Genomic DNA, 18074 nt, shown 5'->3' on the forward strand with positions numbered 1-18074 from the left:
GCTAGTGCTGGAGAAGCAAGGAAAGTGGGGACACAATCCTCCTCCCAAGACTCACAGAGGAGGGAACTGAGGCTCCGAAAGAGGGAGTAAGCGTCCCAAGTCTACCCAGCCAGGAGCTGCTAAAACACAACTCAAGTCTCCATTCTCAGCCCAGGGCTCCTGCTGTTACATCAAACTTCCACCCCCATGTGGCAGCATCTCACTGGGCTTCTTGGCTTCCAGGTACTGTGGGAGAGGCCCTTCGCTACCAGCTGGCACAGACTGGCTTCAGCGCCCAGATCCTGGATGAGGTTTGTGGTCCACGTGGGGCAGGCGGGGGTTCAGGGGCTCCCAGTGTGGGACCCTGTGCTGATGCTTCTGGAGGAGTCATTTTAGGGTGATGGGAAACACACCTGCTTGCTCTCTCGAATCTGAACCACTGAGATGGACAAAGGAATGGTCACTTTTATTACAGGAGGACATTTTGTTGTGTGTCTTTAGACATTCCTTTAGACATTCAAGTAAACCTGGCTTTGCCTTGGGCTGGCTTTCCAAGCCAGTATCTTACTTCTCCCACCAGTAGAGAGAAATACCAACCTGCTCATGGTGGAAGCATAGTTAGCAACCAGGAGGGCTCTGATGAAGGGGAAGCGCTTGAATGCCATCTTGCTCAATCAGAATTTTTTTTCAATATCGAGGATTGAACTCAGGGCCTTCATACGAAGCTACACTAGCTGTCCACTTAAAAAAAGTTGTCCAGGCTTGTGATTCTCCTGCCTTAACCTACTAGAGTGCTGGGCTGATAGGAAAGTGCCACCCTGTCAGGCTAATCATACTTTTTGTTTTAGTGCTCGGTATGTGGGTAGTGGTAGTGGGTAGTGGGTAGTGCTCAGCTTCTGGAGTGATGGGTTATGGGCACTGGACAAGGACCGTGTTTGCCCTCCTGCCTTCCTGCATGCAGTTTGGCCAGGCTATACCATGCTGCCAGACTCCTCTGCTTCCAGCAAGGTGCCCTGCACTGGCACCTGGGTCCCTGCCTCTCATTCGGCCCCACCCCTGTCCTCTGCAGGGTCAGGTGCTCCTTGGGGCTGTGGGGGCATTTAACTGGTCTGGAGGTGCACTGCTGTATGACACCCGGTGCCGCTGGGGCCGCTTCCTGAACCATTCGGCAGCAGACGCAGGAGCTGCACAGTACAGCTACCTGGGTGAGGACAGGGCCTTTGCGCTCCCCGGGTGAGGATGGGGCCATGCTGGTATGCTGGGGGCAGGGTTAGTTGCACAATGAGATCCTGGTAGAGAAAGGTCCTGGCTGGTCACATAGGCCACACAGAATGGGCCCCAGTTAGGCACCCTGGGGTTGAATATTTTGGGTGGGCACAGAATGGGCTTGGGTACTAGGTAGGGGAGGGCCAGGGTTTCTCCATTAAGTCCAGAGGGTGCATGTGAGTGAGCAGGAAATGTGTGTACACAAGTATATTCTGAGCAGAGCATGTGCATGGTAACGTGTGTGCAGCACATGTGTGTGATTGGTGTGGCGCGTCACCAGAGTTCTGGGAAGGCCTGACTGGGAAGGTGGGGCTCAGTGGAGTGCTCGGGGAGCACCTCTGTATGGTGGCACCACCTGCTCAGGTTACTCAGTGGCCGTGCTGCACAACGCCCATGGCGTGTCCTACATTGCGGGCGCTCCACGGTACAGGCAACGTGGGGCGGTGTTCAAGCTCCGGCCTGAGAGCAAGGAGGCTACCTTTGTGCAGGAAGGGGAGCAGGTACCTTGTGGGGAACGCCCCTCCTTTCTTATAGATAGGGCTCTGGTGGCCCCGGGGGAAGGTAGGGACCCTGTTGGGCAAAGCTTAGGTTCCTGGGTAGAACCCAGCAGCTCTGAGTGTCTGCCAGGCAGTCCCTACTGTGGGCCCTGGGGTGCTCAGCTGATTCCCTGTGTCATTGACAAGAAGCTGCTCTGGAACAAGCCCATTTTGGGGACCCAGGAAGGGCATAAGCAGGGCTCAGCCTTGCTAAGGGGTGGAGGAGGGTCTCCCTGGTACTTCCCAGGTGCTTAGTTTCTCCTGGGCCGTAGTTGGGCTCCTACTTTGGTTCTGAACTGTGCCCTGTGGACGTCGACATGAACGGGATCACAGACGTTTTGCTGGTGGCTGCTCCATTCTACCACGACCACGGCGAAAAAGGCCGAGTCTACGTGTACAGTCTACACAAGCAGGTGGGAGAACCTCTGGTCCCAGGAGCTTGCTGGGGCTGTGGCTGCCAGCCAAGCACGAAGGTGGCAGAAAGCAGGCTAGCTCTGGCCCTACCTGGCTGTAGTGGACACTGACAAGGAATGCCCATGGAGGACAGCGGCCTCTCCCTCTCCACCCCAGGGTCCATGATAATATCCCTCCTGGCTTTGTGGTTGGCAAAGGATGTGCAGTCTGTAATTTACTTGCTTATCATAATAATTTTAGGAAGTGGCTGTCACTCCCATTTTACAGATGAGGAAGCTAAGGTTCAGTGAGTCTCCATGATACTGAGGCTTGCAAGTTTGGCTAGCAAGTATGCTAGAGATCCAGGCCTTCCAGTTGCCAATTCAGTACTTTGTGGGAGTGGAAGGGGCAGTCCTGGAGTCCTTCAGGAAGACTTCTGCTTTGCTACTGGCCCGCTGTGTGACCTTGGAAAGGTCCTGAATCTTTTCTGAGCCACAGATTCACTGCAGAATAGAGTCACAAGCTTGTGAGCATGCTCCTCAGGTGCTAGCGGTGTGGCCCTCTGCGTGCCTTTCAGGAGGGCTGAGCTATTGGTTTGCTTTGCAGGATGGTTCCTTCTCCTTGGCGCACATACTGAGTGGATGTCCTGGGTTCCCCAGTGCCCGCTTTGGCTTTGCCATGGCAGCTGTGGGCGATATCAATCAGGATAAGTTCACAGATGTGGCCATTGGGGCTCCCCTGGAAGGTTTGGAGATGAATGACGGGGACAGCTTTGGCAGTGTGTACATCTACAACGGACACCAGGATGGCCTCTCCTCCAAGCCCTCACAGGTGACTGTGGGTCTCTCTCTTGCCTTATCTCTGGGCTATGATCTCCTCCAGACAGGCTTTCAGAGCACCATGTTCACCCAGGCCCTCAGTGCTGGTGGTTGGGAGGACAGAAGACACCCTCATGGCTTGTCGGGCCCTATGTCCTGATGATTCTAGCCTTCTCCCAAATCCAGCCCCTTCTCTCCATCCCCCCATCTTATCCCAGATCTGCCTTGATGTTTGTGCCCTGGATTTCCCCCCTGGCCGGGCTCCGGCCTCCTGCCCGTCTTCCACCCACGTGTTCCGTGCATTCTAAAATGTGACCTTGACTCAGAAAAGTATTTGACAATGCCCCAGCCTCACATCCAGCCCTGTTTCCTCCAGATTCTTCTCCTCATCCCCCATCCACCGCCCCAGCCCCTGGCAGTTTCCTCAGAGAAGCCCTGCTAATCTGTCCATCAAGTCTCAGGCTCCACTCAAATGTCCCTTGCTCTGGGAAATCTCCCATCTTTCTGTTTGTAGGTTAAAGGCTTCCTGGGGTAGGCAGGGGGGACGATGCTGAATTGAACAGAATGAGAAAGAGCGTCTGCTTTTCTCCTCCTTCTCACCTCGTGCTTGTGTCTCTCCCTCTACAGTGGATCAGAGCCTCTGCCGTGGCCCCAGGACTCCGCTACTTTGGTGTGTCTGTGGCTGGTGGCTTAGATTTCAGTGGCGATGGCCTTGCTGACATCACTGTGGGCACAATGGGCCGAGCAACCGTTCTCCGGTAGGGGTCTGCCCTGCCATGTGGGCTCCCTGGCCGGGCCCACCCTCTGCCCTGCTCTTGAGAGATACCTGTGGACACCAGGCTCCAAGGAGGAGGGCGGGAGTGAGGCTGTTGAGGACGCAGGTTGTGGAGTCTGCTTGTCTGGGTTTGAGCCGAGCTCTCATTTGAGCCAAGCTCCAGTGTGTCTCTGGGTAGAGTGTTTAACGTTAAGTCCTCCCACCCTCTTATGCATAGTTGGGAATAAACATTGTGCCCACAGCACAGTGCTGAGTTATGGCTCTAATTATTGTTATTATTATTATTATTATTGTTAGTGTCAGGGCCTCTGTGCTTCACCCCTAAGTGAGTCAAGCCCGAGGCTGTACATACCACCACCTCCTTGCCCCCAAGCTCTTCCAGTACACACTGGGCTTTGCTGCCCCCTCGACACCTATCTTGGCTGCCCTCAGGGATACCTCAAAGTGAACAGGTCCAGTGACTCTGGTTCTCACTCACTCTTCCTCCCCGCAAGCCTTCCTCTCAAGGCTTCTGGCCTTGGCAAGTTGGGGCTGTCATTCACTAGCATGCTCAGGACAAAAACCTGAACCACCTTGATTCCACCTTTTCTTTTTTCTGCCACCCCAGCAACAAGTTTTTGTTGGCTCTGTCTCCAAAACATCTTCCCTGCTTCCTCTCTGTGAGTTCCCTTCTCCACCCAGCAGCCAGTGGTCCCTTCACTCTGCTGCCCGAAACCCTCTGCGGCTCCCACCAAGAGTAAAATCCCAATTGCTCGCCCTGACTCTCGGGGTTCTCTGTGACCTGGCGCTGCTTGTCCTTCCAGTCTCTTCATCCTGTTACTGCACTCTGTCTCACTAATTATGCTCCTGCCACACTGATCTTTTTGTTTCTCAACAAATTAAGTTCATTCCTGCCAAAGGCCCTTTGTGTGGCTGGGCCTTCTGCCTAGAGCGCTCTTCCTCTGATCTTCACGTAACGGGCTCGCTCTTGTTAACAGATTTCTTCTTCAGCCCCTCTTCATTAGCAAGGCCATCCCTGGCCATCCAGTCCAGCCCCTAATTTCTACAGCCCCTCTTTTGTTTGTATCATAGCCGTATCAGGACATAGTATTTCCCTATTCTTTCTTGTTTAGTTGCTTGTGGTCTGCTTTTCTTTTTCTTTCTTTATTTCTTTTTTTAAAGAGAATAAAACTGAACAAAACAAATCAGAATAAAGCTAATTAAAACAAAGCAGAGAAAGTGGTACAGAACTTTGAAGCAGGATAATAGGAAATTAGCAATGTCTACCATAATGTACCTTGTTATCTTCACAATAGTTGTCCATTCTGTCAGACAGTAAATTCAAATAAAATAAGCAATAAAACCAATCAAAATAGAACAGTAAATAAAGCAAAATGATTAATCAGAACAAAACAAAACAATGAAAACAAAATTGGATTTCAAAAACAAGACAGAAGGAAATCCCCCATGTTTGCTTATTGCATGCTGTTATCCTCCTACAGATTCTCAGACCACTAGCCCCAGACCTGCAGAGTCAATCAAATAATATAAGCATGTAGGTCCTTTTGTACCTCAGTTGCTATCTCCCAGCCTTTTGCTTACTAGGGTTGTGGTGGGTCTTGATTCTCAGTCTGCACACTGCTTGGCTCACAAGAAGGGTGAACTGGCTTCTTGATGTGTTCCTCCCAGACCCACCCAGCACGGTCCCTCATCATCTGCTTTTCCACTAAGCAGGGACTTGTATGTTTCTCCACTGTCTCCTAGGGACATAGAGTACCCCCTGCAAATTGGAGATGTTCCCTGATGCTCATCAAATGCATGAATGAAGCAGCCAAGTTCTGCTCTGAAGTCATGTGATTACTTCTCATATTCTCTTTGCTGTTTTGTTTAGCTCACGACCTGTGGTTCACTTGAAGGTGTCCATGACCTTCACCCCCAGTGCACTGCCCATTGGTTTCACCGGCAGTGTGAATGGACATTTGTGTTTTGAAGTGAGCCCCACAACCGCGGCAGCTGAATCAGGTAACGGGCAGCCAAGTGGCCCCTCTGATGTTGTGGCCATTGCCTGCTGGCTTCTGTAGCGGATAGGGAAGGAGGGCTGGGATAGGGGTGGTGCGAGCTCCTGGTACTTGATATTGCTCTGCTAGATTCCAGGTTTTTTTCATTAAGTTCCATTAAATGCGAACTAAACCAGGAAAAGGGGGATCTGATGTCACATTTCACTTGGCTGGGGAGAGGGGCTTTGGAGCTCTTCCTTAAGGTTGCAGAAGAAGAACTGGTCCTCTTGTTGAATTACAATTTTCCCTTCTTCAGAGGTCTCTTGGCTCAGGTGGGGCTGGTTAACCTGCTGGGGGCCCGGCCTCCCCGTCCCTTACCTAACCTTCATTGAGAGACTTTCCAGAAAGTGAGGGCAGGCTTGGCTGTCCCAACCCAGGGGTTCCTCCAGAACAATCTCTCAGCAGTAGCCCCAAAGCTGAATCACTCAGTAACAAGCCCTAGGTGGGCTTGCTGCTAGGGCATTGTTATCAACCTAAGGCAGAAAGTGACTGACCTATCAGTTCTGGGCACGGAGAGCCTGCTGAGGGCTTTGTGACATTAGGCATGTGTCTTTCCCTCTTGGGCCCTGGTTTGTTTGTGTCTTGCACAATAAGAGAGCTGACCTGTGATTGCTGAGGTGCTCCCTGTTCTCTTATGCTCAGGTTTTACTCTAGTTTATCTTTCTAATTCCTGTCTCTCCCTCCATCCCAACATCCTGCCCAATCCCTTCCTTCCCAAACGAAGGCAAACCCAGCCCAGGAAATGTGCTGGATGTGGGGCCAGGCGGCCGAGGGATCCTGGCTAGTGCCAGGACAGTGAAATGAAGGACTCTTCAGAAAGTGCCCCAGGGAAGTGTCCACAAGGGGCAGTATTTAGGCGGGGTTCCCAAGGAGCCTCCACAGGCTGGGGGCCTCTCTCTGGGCCTTGCCATTTCAGCCTCATCAAGAAGTCTGGTCTTCACCCCACAGGCCTCAGAGAGAAGTCACTCAACTTCACAGTGGATGTGGACGTGGCGAAGTCAAGGAAAAGGCTGCAGTGTGTGGACGTGGGGGAGTGCTTGAATCACCATCAGCAGTGGAGCATTGGGCCCCGCCTTTGCAAGAGCCTCCAGCTTGTCTCCACAGAGGGAGAGGTGGGTGCAGGAATTTATGCAAAAGTCCAAAGGGGTCTGTGAGGCTGAGAAGGATTTGCAGTGCTTACAACATAGAACACACACCTATACATACACATGAGGCAACTACAATGACCCTAACAAATGAAGACCCCTAATGGCACGAGAGATGTAGATAACTATATCAAAAATATAGAAAAGGCTGGACATAGTGGTATGTGTCTGTAGTCCCAGCACTTAGGAGGCTGAGGCAGGAGGATTACTGAGTGTTCAAGGCCAGCTTACCTGCATAGTGAGAGTTCAAGTCTGGCTTGGACTACATAGTGAGACCCTGCCTCAAAAAACAAAACAAACAAACACAAATGAAAGAGACCAGAGACCTGGACTACCAAAACTGAACTCTGTCTCTGAGTTTCCTAGAAGCTGGGCAGAAAGGCAGTTGCTTTGGTCAATGACATCTGGCTTGGTAATAAATCAGAAATGTTTATTATGTTATCTTACCTCACTGGATACCAGGGACTGAAAGCCCTTCTGCAAGTCAACATTAAAACAAAATAGAACAATTAAAAAGTATAACTGGAAGAACAGAAGTTATTATTTAGGGTGACTGGCAAGCCAGAGACATGGCAAAAATGTTATTTGTTGGAATTCAAGTCCTAAAATGAACTAGAACTTTGGACACGTAAGAGTCATTTATTCCCATAAACAAGTTCATGAATTGCACTTCTAACTATATGTCTGCTTCCAAGGTGATTGTTAATTGGCTTAAGAGTTTCCAGCACATCTGTGGCTTTCCTTAAGTAAAAGCATAATTACATCTTCCACCGGGGAATCGAGGTAACTTGGTGGCTTGTATTCAGCATGGTTACTGCGGCTGAAAGGCCCCCTTAGAGAACACAAGAAATGGGTTCCTCTGCTCTCTCCTCATTGTCAGATTTTACTCCTCTCCTATGTCCTCCAAGCTGCTTGGGAAAGATCTTTGTAAACTCAGATGTGACTATGATTCTTCCCTCTGTCACTGCTACTGCCTTCTAAATAAAGCCTGAGCCAGTTCTCATTCCTGGTGGCCAGAGTCCTTTGTGACCGAGGTGAGAACCATTAGGGTTATAAGACCTGAGGCCATGGCTGACCACCGCAATGTTTTTCAAGCTCTTGGCAGCTTTCTCGAAGAAGATTGCCCTTTGTCTTGGCTTATTCAAAGTATGTTCAGGGCTTCTGGTCACTACTTTGCTTGCTTATTTCTTAATGGCTATGTCGAAGTTAAAGATACTCTCCTTGTATTCTTCTTCTCCATTTTCTACGCCGACTCCACCTCCAGCTCTGTGAGGAGGACTGCTTCTCCAATATCACTGTCAAGGTCATCTACCAGCTCCAGGATCCTGAGGGATGGAGACGGGACTCCTGCCCCATTCTGGCCAACAAGGAACCCTTTGCTGTCTTCCAGGTGACTCTGTCTCCAGCTAAGACCCACTCTCCTGGGGACCAACCCACAAAAAGCACCTGCTCCCCTGAACTCAAAGAAGGCTAGAGTTGGCAGGGAGGGTCTTCAGCTAGGAGTCGGGCTCCTCACTGTACAAATGAAAAAGGGGAGTCCCTGAGATGATGCTCATTTGCTCAGGACCTCACGGGTAGGTGACAGGTCTCCAGCCATTCTTCCAAGCGTGCTCCTTTATGCTTTACTAGGAGGCTTACTATGCATAGGAAAAAACACATTGTGTCCTGGGGCCCTGGCCTGGTAAGGGTACCTGAGGGCAGTGTGGTGGAGTCCCTTGCAGGGGCTGGACTGGAGCTGTCATGGGCTGGGAGAGAGAGACTTTTGGTGCACCTGCCTATTCTGCCATTGGTCAGAGTCTGTAGGGTGCATGTCTGGCTCCCTCAAACCTTCAACGAATTGGATGATTCAGAAAAGACTGGGAGAACTACTGTCATAGAGTTTTAGCGATGAGTAGATTGCCACTAAATATGGATGTTCTCTTTTTTTAAAACTTGACTTTGAAATATATAACTTACTAAAAAGTCACAGTTATTAGCCAGATCACTGGTGCACCTGTATTTCCAGTTACTCAAGAGGCTGAGTCAGGAAGATCACTTGAGCCCAGCCTGGGTAACATAGCATGACCCTGTCTCACACACATGCATACACGCACGCATGCATGAAGAGTTCACACAATTTTCACTTGAGAATGAATGACAGTTACTGAGCCTCTTTACCCCCCAGTACTTTGGTATGTTTCCTAAGAACAAGGGCATTTTGTTACATAGTATTTGTACAGTGATACAAATCAGGGGATTAATACTGATATAAATACTTGATAGTGAGATGCTTTGAGATTGTGTACATATCCTGCCATTTATGAGATTGACCTTAATCGACTATTACTAGGGTAGTATGGGAAAGAGATTTGAACATTTTTATTCTACTTATGAAAAGGATGTGAGAAGTGTCTGACGTGGGCACACAGATGTTATCAGAGAATGAGTTCTTGCTGGGGATTTAGATGGCTGGCTCCGCCCTGTTCTCTTTCACTGGAATTGGATGAAAGAGAATGAGCTACTTGGCTACATAAAAAACAAAAACCCTGTGCAAACTGTTGACCCAGTTAGATGAAGTTCCAGGACCTGACTTCTGCAAACTCCCTCCTCCAGGAGACAGGAAGTCTCCTTCTTGTCCCGAGCCCAGGGCTCTTGTTCCAGGCCCAGGCTGTGATAACAGCCCTGCAGAAAGCTGCCTCAGTGCACACTGGCTGTTGGGGAAGACACAGATGGAACTCCCCAGCTTTGGAGATGAGTTCCTTTCATTTAAAAAAAAAATAGGATCACCTATCTTAGAAACTTTGATTTTTCAACTAAAACTGGGACTTTTAAAACTCAAAGGGGCCTATTCAACCAGGTGTGATTTTCTGAATTTGTTTACTATGTGTATTAAAGTTTGCAAGGGAAATAGTAACTTACAGAGGACACCAGCCCTGGGGCAGGGGACATCTGAGGTTGGGACCTGTTGATATTTGGTCAGGTGGCCCTGGCTCCTGCCCCAGCTGTCCCCACCCTACTTGAAAGGGCTAAGGTTTCCTCTGCAAAGTTTCCCTCCTCAGGGGCTGGGGATTTAGCTCAGTGGCATAAGCGCCTGCCTTGCAAGCAGGCAGTCGTGAGTTTGATCCCTGGTACCGTGTTTTTACCTTTGCCAGAGGCTGTTCTAGCAGTGCCTATGTTGTCATTCCTAACCAGCAATGTCACAGCCGCAGGACTTCTGCCTGTGTGGGCTCAATCCCAGCCTCCCAGCCTTCAAATCCATCTAAAAGCTTCAAGAGGAAACAGGAAGTGTCCTAGACAGAAGATCATGAGGCAGGGCTACAGGTAGGCCAGGACCCCTTGGCTGACCCTGCCCTCCTTGTTGGTTACAGCTGCCCTATCAGAAGGCCTGCAAGAATAACCTGTTTTGCAATGCTGAGTTACAGCTGGCCACCTCCATGTCTCAGTGAGTTGGATGATGCCGTGGTTTCTGCAGTCAACCTATTCCTGGAGAATTTACCTGGGCAAACCTCTCATCAGGATCCACTGTTCATTTTTCCTTTCCACCATGGTCCTCAAAAAGTCTTTGTGCTTGCTATCTCAGTCACCATATGAGGGAGGAAAGACAGGGATTTTTGTTTCCATTTTATAGACTGGGAAACAGACTTCATAGCCAAGGCCTTTGTATAGGGTCATTTGGTGAACTTAAATCCAATCCTGGATGATATTGTGTGTTGTAATCTGATGATCCTCACTCTTTGGGCTACTTCCACTAGAGGCAGTCTCTTTCCTGGCTTACCTCTTGAAGAAATAACAATGCCTCAGATGTCTCTGTGTTGAGCACTGGAGGTGCGGGGAAAACCTCTAGGAGCATGTAAACAAAAACTCCTGCCCTTTTGGTGCTTTTAGGGGGAGAATATAATAGATAAGTAAATTCTACGTTGAGCATGGGATGTATAAGGAAGGGAAGACGGAATAGGGTGGCCAGAGAGGCTGAATTTGGCACACATGAGGAGGTGGGGGAGCCAGCTGTAGGGGTGTCTGAGGAAAGAGCAACCACAAAAACCCTGGGGTGGGATCATGCCTGGCTGGTGGGGGGCAAGGCAAGGACCCAGGGTATTTGCAGTGGGGTGACCAGAATGGGGAGCAGATGAGAGTAACATGCGGGGTTCAGTGGGGTTTCATCAGGCCTCAGAAAGGCTTTCACTGTGAACAGAAGATCAAAGGGCAATGTGATCTTGCCTGCTGATGTGTGGAGAATGGATTAGGGGAGCAGAAACAAGGAGACAATAGTTATTGCAATGAAGCATCTGAGAGATGGGGCGACTTGAGCTGGGCGATAGCAAAGAAGGCGGTTACATTTTGAAGTGAAAGTCTCTGTGGGTAAGAGGAGGTGGAGAGTTAGGAGGGATCACAGCTGGGGATCTAGCCCAAAGCACATTCCCCTCCACCCTCCGGCTGTTTAAATTTAAAGTCATTAAGCTTACACACAGTTAAAAACATTAGTTCCACATCCCAAGTGCTCAGTGCCCTTGTACGGGCAGTGGTAACAGATGCCACGGACCATTTCCAATACTGTGAATTCTGGGTTGGGTATGAGTGTTCCCACACCCTGAATTCCAGAACAATGGAGTCGCCAAAAGCTGAACCAACTTTGGGAGTTTGGTTTTCACATTTGGTGGTCTTAAAATGCCTTTCCTGGCCAGCAGCACCCGTGTGTATCCTGATACTGATGACCATCTGGCCAGAGTTGCCACCTGTGGGAGACTGTCCCCTGAGCCCTGGTGAGCTTGCATTCAGATGCAGACGGCTTAGTGCTGCCTATCACTGAGGACGCAATTCAAGACCTTCGAGTGCTTTGGAATCCAGCCTAACAAGCGGGCACAGCTGTTTCCACGGGGAATTAATTATAGCCAAGCACCAGTCTCCCAGCCAGATCCTGGGAAACAGGTGCAGCTCGCACAGCTTGCCCTGCACTGCCTCCTGGTGTACACAGCAAGCAAGCATTTCTGTTTCTGAAGCATTGCTGAGCCCGTTTCGGGGTCCAACTGTCTGAACCAATTTTGATCTTTGCAGACAGGGATCACCTAAAACAAAACAAAACAAAACAAAACAAAACAAAACAAAACAAAACAAAACAAAACAAAACTCCGGACCCCACTCCCAAGGCTATATATGCACACATAAATGCTTGCATTCTGGGGCCTCTGAAACTGTCCCTGGGCCTCAGGTTAAGAAACTCTGGTAAATATTCTGATGATGGTCAGATCTCTCTCAGGCCCTGAAACAGTACATTCAGCAGACACGCAGCACCTCTGTCTTACTGTCTCTTCTCACATCCCAGACTGAGCTCATCTCCCTGCATCCTGGGATCCTCTCCCTTATGATTGTTCTCTCAGTGAGAAACATCACTGAGCCATCTGAACAGGAATCTCAACCTCTCCTCTCCTCTCCTCTCCCCTCCCCTCCCCTCCCCTCCCCTCCCCTCCCCTCCCCTCCCCTCCCCTCCTCTCGTCTCCTCTCCTCTCCCCTCCTCTCCTCTCCCCTCCCTTCTCTCCTCTCCTCTCCTTTCTTCTCCTGATTGCCTTACCACCTCTGACTCGCCTTCCTCCGACTCCACTAAGGTTGTATTTCTGGCTGTGTTGTCTCTCTGATGAATTTTCTTTCTTTTTTGTCGTTTTCTTTTTTTTATTGGTACCGGGGATTGAACTCACGACTGCCTGCTCGTAAGGCAGGCACTTATGCCGCTGAGCTAAATCCCCAGCCCTTGGATGAATTTTCAACAGTAGGCTCTAATTGTATCTGCCCTTGTCTTTTCCTCCAGTCTATCTCTTCTCAGCTGTGACAAAACGAAAATCAGGACAAAGCAATAACTATAAAAGGCAAGCCACATCACTCCGCATATTGCACATTCCTTCTGCGGATGTTTCAGGTGGTTTGCAAGTTTTCTTTGTGTTGTTCCTACACTACCCCATACAGCTTAGAAGTAATTCTGCATGGAATATGGGCAGTCTTCTCAGTGGACTTGGACCACAGCTTGTTAGTTAGAAGGGCCTGAATGATTTTTGCTGAAATCAGCAAAGGAGAAAAGCTGAAGCCATGAAAGAAGGCTTTGCCGGGTATGGATGTTGGGTGCCTGTAATCCCAGCACTCAGGAGGCTGAGGCAGAAGGATTGCTGAGGGCTGGAGGCCAGCCTGGGCTACCTGTAAGTGCAAGGACAGCCCTAACTACATAGTGAGACCCTGACTCAAGGGTCGGGGGGGGGAGCTTTGTTAAGAAGGTGGAACTGTGTGTGCCTTGTGTATACTGCTCTCCGGTGCTTTGTGGAGCACTTGACACATGTACAATGTCCCATACGTATCTGTGGACTGGATAAATGTGTGACATGAAGGACCTTGCCTACAGTGATCTGGTGGTAGAAAGAAGTTTTGGATTCAACTCTCCCAGCTTTCTTTGGAGGATGCTAGATTTCAGGCAAACTGGCCTCTCTTGACTCCTTTCCTCTTCTACAACATGGAACTTAACTAGGAATTAACTGAGGGCCCAAAGCACAGCCATGGAACATGGCAAGCACTACACAGATGGTAGCCGTTATAATCTCATCCAGCAACGAGGTGGATGTGGCAGGGAGAAGAAAATCTAGGCTACATATAACCTTTAGACAATTTATGCATGTAGTTAAGAATGTGCTGTTCAAGTGTGTACAAGATTTTACAGATTAGATAAATTGGTAATGCTTTTATCTTTACCCTGTGCAGACAGGAATTGGTGGTGGGTCTCACCAAGGAACTGACCATGAACATTAGCCTAACTAACTCTGGGGAAGATTCCTACCTGACAAGCATGGCTTTGAATTACCCCAGAAATCTACACTTTAAGATGCTACAAAAGGTAATCGTGGCAGCAGCTTTGGAAACATGCCCTCATGTCTTCCCCTGGCCTGCATACCTCTTTTTGTGTGCATGAAACCTCCTGACTGGGCTCCATACCTCCAGCCTCTTCCTGTTCTGTCCAGTAAATGCTTAGTGATTAGATGAATCCTCTCCAATTCAGCTGCAGGCTGTGGGTCCATTCTCTGCCTTGCAAACTTTCGGTGGCACCATTCCATAAATTCTCCCTGCATGCTTCCTTTCTTAACCAGGCTTCTGAGAGATAAAGATCAAAAGCCCTAAGTCACTGAGAAAAGAAATTTTCCAGATATCGTGGCATACATCTATAATCCCAGCACTCTGGGAGGATGAGGCGGGATGATCACCAAATCCAGCCCAGTGTGGGCAAATGCATCTAAACTCCACCACCCCCAAAACCTTTTAAAAACCCTGGCTTTTCCTTTGTTGGGGAAAACACTGCAGCACACATGTCCTCATTTGCAATGAGTCTGTGAGTCCATAAACTTGACTGTGTTGCAATGCAGGTTTGTCCCCAATGGTCTTATGCTGCATGAACTAAAATAACATCCATGATATGAAAAAATAATGAAACTATTTTCTATGCATCTAGAGTGGAACTGGTGATATACAGTCCATGGGAGAATTGTTCCCTGTGTTTAGGGGATCAGATGAGGAACTGACTGAGAGAGACATTGTTTAAACCTGTGCTGGCCTTCATAAATCTCTGTGTGTGACATTTGTGCTGATCCTAAGCCCAGTTCAAGTGTTGACTCCCCATCAGGATTTTAGAGGGTCCTCGTGGCTGGAATTCATCTTTCCACTCCTCTCTCAGAAAAAGCCCTGAGGCACTATATTAAAATTCTTCACTGTTCTATTGCTCTGCCCTCCTGACTAGCCTGAGACAGACAGGGACCAAGTCTCAGTTCTGGTGTCCCCAGATCCTGGCAGGTGTCTGGCATGAAGGAAGAAAATCGTTATGTGTTTGCTGAATCGGTGTGAGGAAACTAACAGTGTCCTATCTGTGTCAACAGCCTCCCTCTCCAAACGTCCAGTGCACCAACCCTAAGCCGGCTGCATCCGTCCTGGTCATGACCTGCAAGATCGGTTACCCCATACTCAGGAGGTCATCTGTAAGTTTGCCCTGACTGGTAGTATCTTCTTAATGCCCTAGAGCTGCCCTTATTTACAGCCCAGTCTCTTTGGAGTCTCTCACTTGTCATTATGCTTCCCGTTACTGAAGCCAACCTATGGCAGCGCTTAGAACCGCTAAGTTTGCTCTGAAAGGAAGGACTGGTAAGGAGGCAGTTTGAGTACATGGCCAAAGACAAAATTTTGGCTCACTGCAGAAAAGCAGAGTGAAGCTGGGGAGGGCATCAGACCACATTCTCTGTGCTGCAGGAAACCTTCTCAGTGGCTTCCTAAACCCTGGAAGGGAACCTGGAAGGGGGAATAATGTTGTCTGCCCTGTTCACTGCATGTTTGCACTGTGAAGTGCACATTAGAGAGGGATCAAGTGACCATATTTCCTCCTTGAAAACAGGTAAACATGTCAATAGTTTGGCAGCTAGAAGAGAGTCCCTTTCCAAACAGAACAGCACACATCACTGTGACCATCAGCAAGTAAGTAGTCACAGCCAACTCAGGCTGTGACCTTGGAAACCTCCCGACCCACCAACACTGTCCAGATGTTGTGGGACCTACAGCCCCTCCTGCCCAAGGAGAAGGGGGACCTCAGTGAGCCCACAGAAGTGTCTTGTGTCCCTATGGTGACATCTTATCAAAGATAGTTAAAGAATTCTTTTATTCAAAGTAAAGTCATGGGGGCTGGGGATTTAGCTCAGCGGCATAAGTGCCTGCCTTGTAAAGCAGGCAGTCGTGAGTTCGATCCCCGGTACCAATAAAAAGGAAAAAGACCAAAACAAACAAACAAACAAAAAGTAAAGCCATGGTATAGTGGAGTGGAATGAACTTTGGACTAGATATCTGGTTCTGGCTTGCTTAATTTTGGAAGAACCACACAACCTCTATATTTAGAGGTTTTGATACACTCAAATAGGGGTATTCTGTTCCCAGAGGCAATGTTTCTTTTTGGTCAAGGTAGGGTTTCACTGTGTAGATCAGGCTAACCTTGAACTCATGGAGAACATCCTGCCTTAACCTCCCAAGTGTCGGGAGTATAAGCAGCTCCCCTGTCCCTGGTTCCTGAGATTTTTGACTGTCATGACTTAGGCGGTGCGTCTAGCATCCATAGATGAGGGATGCTACTAGACAATGTACAGAACAGTTTAACAACAAAAAATTTTCTGATCCCCACTGTCAATAGTATTGAGTTTGAGAAATCTTTGTGAAGTCAGTAATTTCTCAAAGTGTAGTCTTGTAGTGATTATTTTGTACTCTAATTGCATATCTGAGTCTTTTCTTATCTAACATCCCCTCCACATCATGATCCTGGGAAGCCAGGATGGTACACAAGTAACTATTACACATACAGTTGTGAACAAGCATTTCATTCCTAGTTCCGACGAGAGATCTTTGGCCACAGAGACCCACAGCCTTCAGTTCCGGCATGCCTTCACCGCAGTTCTTTCCAAGTAAGTACTCTGAGTCTGCACCTGCGTGATCCCCACACACAGAGGACCGCTTTAGGGAGTCCCTCTTGGGGGTGGAAGTAGCAGTTAAGTAGCAATATCCTTCTGAGAGGAGGCTGCTTAGAACCCAGGCTCCAATACTGATCACTATGGCACAAGAACTGGGGTCTAGAAACTCCGTGAGGGTCATCAGAGAAGCAGTACCCACTAGTCTTGCTATAAAAGGGAACTGACAAGTTCCCTATAGAGGGAGAGAAGGACTGCGGGCTTGGGAAGAAAGGAGGAGTGCTACTAGAAAATGAATCAGCCCCGCTATATGCAATGCAGATACTCTACCCTAATTATCCCATCACCACTCCGCACTTAGACCTTCAGCTTTGATTCCTGTTAAGGATCTGGTTCCCTTGTCCCAGTATATCTAACAAGTATTCAGGTTTATCCAAAGCATGAAGAGGACCTGGAAGCTAATACATGTCCTCTCAATTGCAGACCATCAGTGATGTACATGAACACAAGCCAGCGGCTTTCTGACTATAAAGAATTCCTCTTCAGTGTAAGTACATAGTCTATGCAGAACTGCATCTGGCAAAGAAACACGAACTCTGACTTCCTGCTCTGGTTTTTACTTGGCAGATACATGGAGAAAATCGCTTTAAAGCCCAATTCCAGTTGCAAATTTGTGTACCAACCAAATTACAAGGTCTACAGGTTGTAAGAGTGAAGAATCTAACAAAGATTCAGGTACTTAAAAGACAATTCTTTATCATGATCATATCTCTTTTCATATTGACTATGGATTTTTTTTCCTTTTTTTGGTACCAGGAATTGAATTCACGACTTGTGCTTGCTAGGCAGGCACTTATACCATTGAGCTAATTCCCCAGCCCTGATTATGGATTCTTGAAGGTATAAAAACCACAGCTTAAGGGGCCCATGTAGTACCTGCCTGTAGTCATAGTATTCTGGAAGGCTGAGGCAGAAATGACAGCTCAAGCCCAGCTTGGGCAATTTAACAAAATCTTGACTCAAAACAAAAATTAAAAAGGGACTCTGGGTTTGATCCCCAGTACTGCAAAAACAAAAACTAGTGATTTAGAGTAAAAACCAAGGTTAACCATGAGAAAATATTGGACATTACTATTCATGTCTAGGAGTATCAACCACTCAGTTTTTTTTTTTTTTTTTTTTTCTCTTTGTGAGACAGGGTCTTTATGCAGTTCAGGCTGGCCTTGAGCTCACTTTGTAGCTCAGGCTGGTCTTGAACTTGCAACAGTCCTCCTGCCTCCCAAGTGCTGGGACTACAAGGATGTGCCACCATGCTCGGCTCTCGGATTTTTTTTTTTTTTTTTGGATGAAAAATATGCAAAAATTCAATGTTATTAGCAACCATGGAGTCATTTATTTCCCCTTTGAAAACTGCTGTTTCTATGTGCCTGGTGAGTGAGCCTGATAAACATGACATTTCTCATCCCCTTATAGTCTACTTTTGCTTTTTTTTCTACTCTAGTTTCTTTCACTCTATAGCTTTGCTACAACCTCCCTGTTTGCAGTTCTTTATTCTCTTTGTTTCTAAAGCCAGTCTTGATACCTAAAGCAACAGGATCAGTATAACAACTAATGCCAGGGCTGGACCCTGTTGACAACTAGATTTACAAGTTGCAAGCACTTGCTTTCATATGTAATTTATTCACT

General features: G+C 48.3%; 1 protein-coding gene across 2 annotated transcripts in view; it reads left to right on the forward strand.

Annotated features, from left to right (window-relative positions):
• The window catches only part of Itgae (integrin subunit alpha E), a 57211-nt gene that overhangs the window by 28736 nt on the left and 10401 nt on the right, over positions 1–18074 (forward strand). Inside the window, exons 11-27 of one of the 2 annotated variants that reach the window (XM_063251018.1) lie at positions 223–290; positions 1049–1184; positions 1609–1745; positions 2054–2194; positions 2781–3005; positions 3620–3750; positions 5638–5768; positions 6752–6915; positions 8213–8338; positions 10296–10369; positions 13663–13795; positions 14826–14924; positions 15335–15414; positions 16311–16385; positions 16872–16935; positions 17016–17123; positions 17587–17939. In XM_063251018.1, the coding sequence (XP_063107088.1) occupies positions 223–290; positions 1049–1184; positions 1609–1745; positions 2054–2194; positions 2781–3005; positions 3620–3750; positions 5638–5768; positions 6752–6915; positions 8213–8338; positions 10296–10369; positions 13663–13795; positions 14826–14924; positions 15335–15414; positions 16311–16385; positions 16872–16935; positions 17016–17123; positions 17587–17628 (1934 nt within the window). In that variant the 3' untranslated portion in view covers positions 17629–17939. Of the gene's footprint in view, positions 1–222; positions 291–1048; positions 1185–1608; positions 1746–2053; positions 2195–2780; positions 3006–3619; positions 3751–5637; positions 5769–6751; positions 6916–8212; positions 8339–10295; positions 10370–13662; positions 13796–14825; positions 14925–15334; positions 15415–16310; positions 16386–16871; positions 16936–17015; positions 17124–17586; positions 17940–18074 lie in introns of those variants that run through there. The other variant, XM_013152276.3, reaches the window with a different exon arrangement.

The sequence above is a fragment of the Cavia porcellus genome, unplaced genomic scaffold (genome assembly GCF_034190915.1).
Source record: "Cavia porcellus strain 051 isolate PalLab524CR breed Dunkin Hartley unplaced genomic scaffold, mCavPor4.1 scaffold_6, whole genome shotgun sequence".
NCBI lineage: Eukaryota > Metazoa > Chordata > Mammalia > Rodentia > Caviidae > Cavia > Cavia porcellus.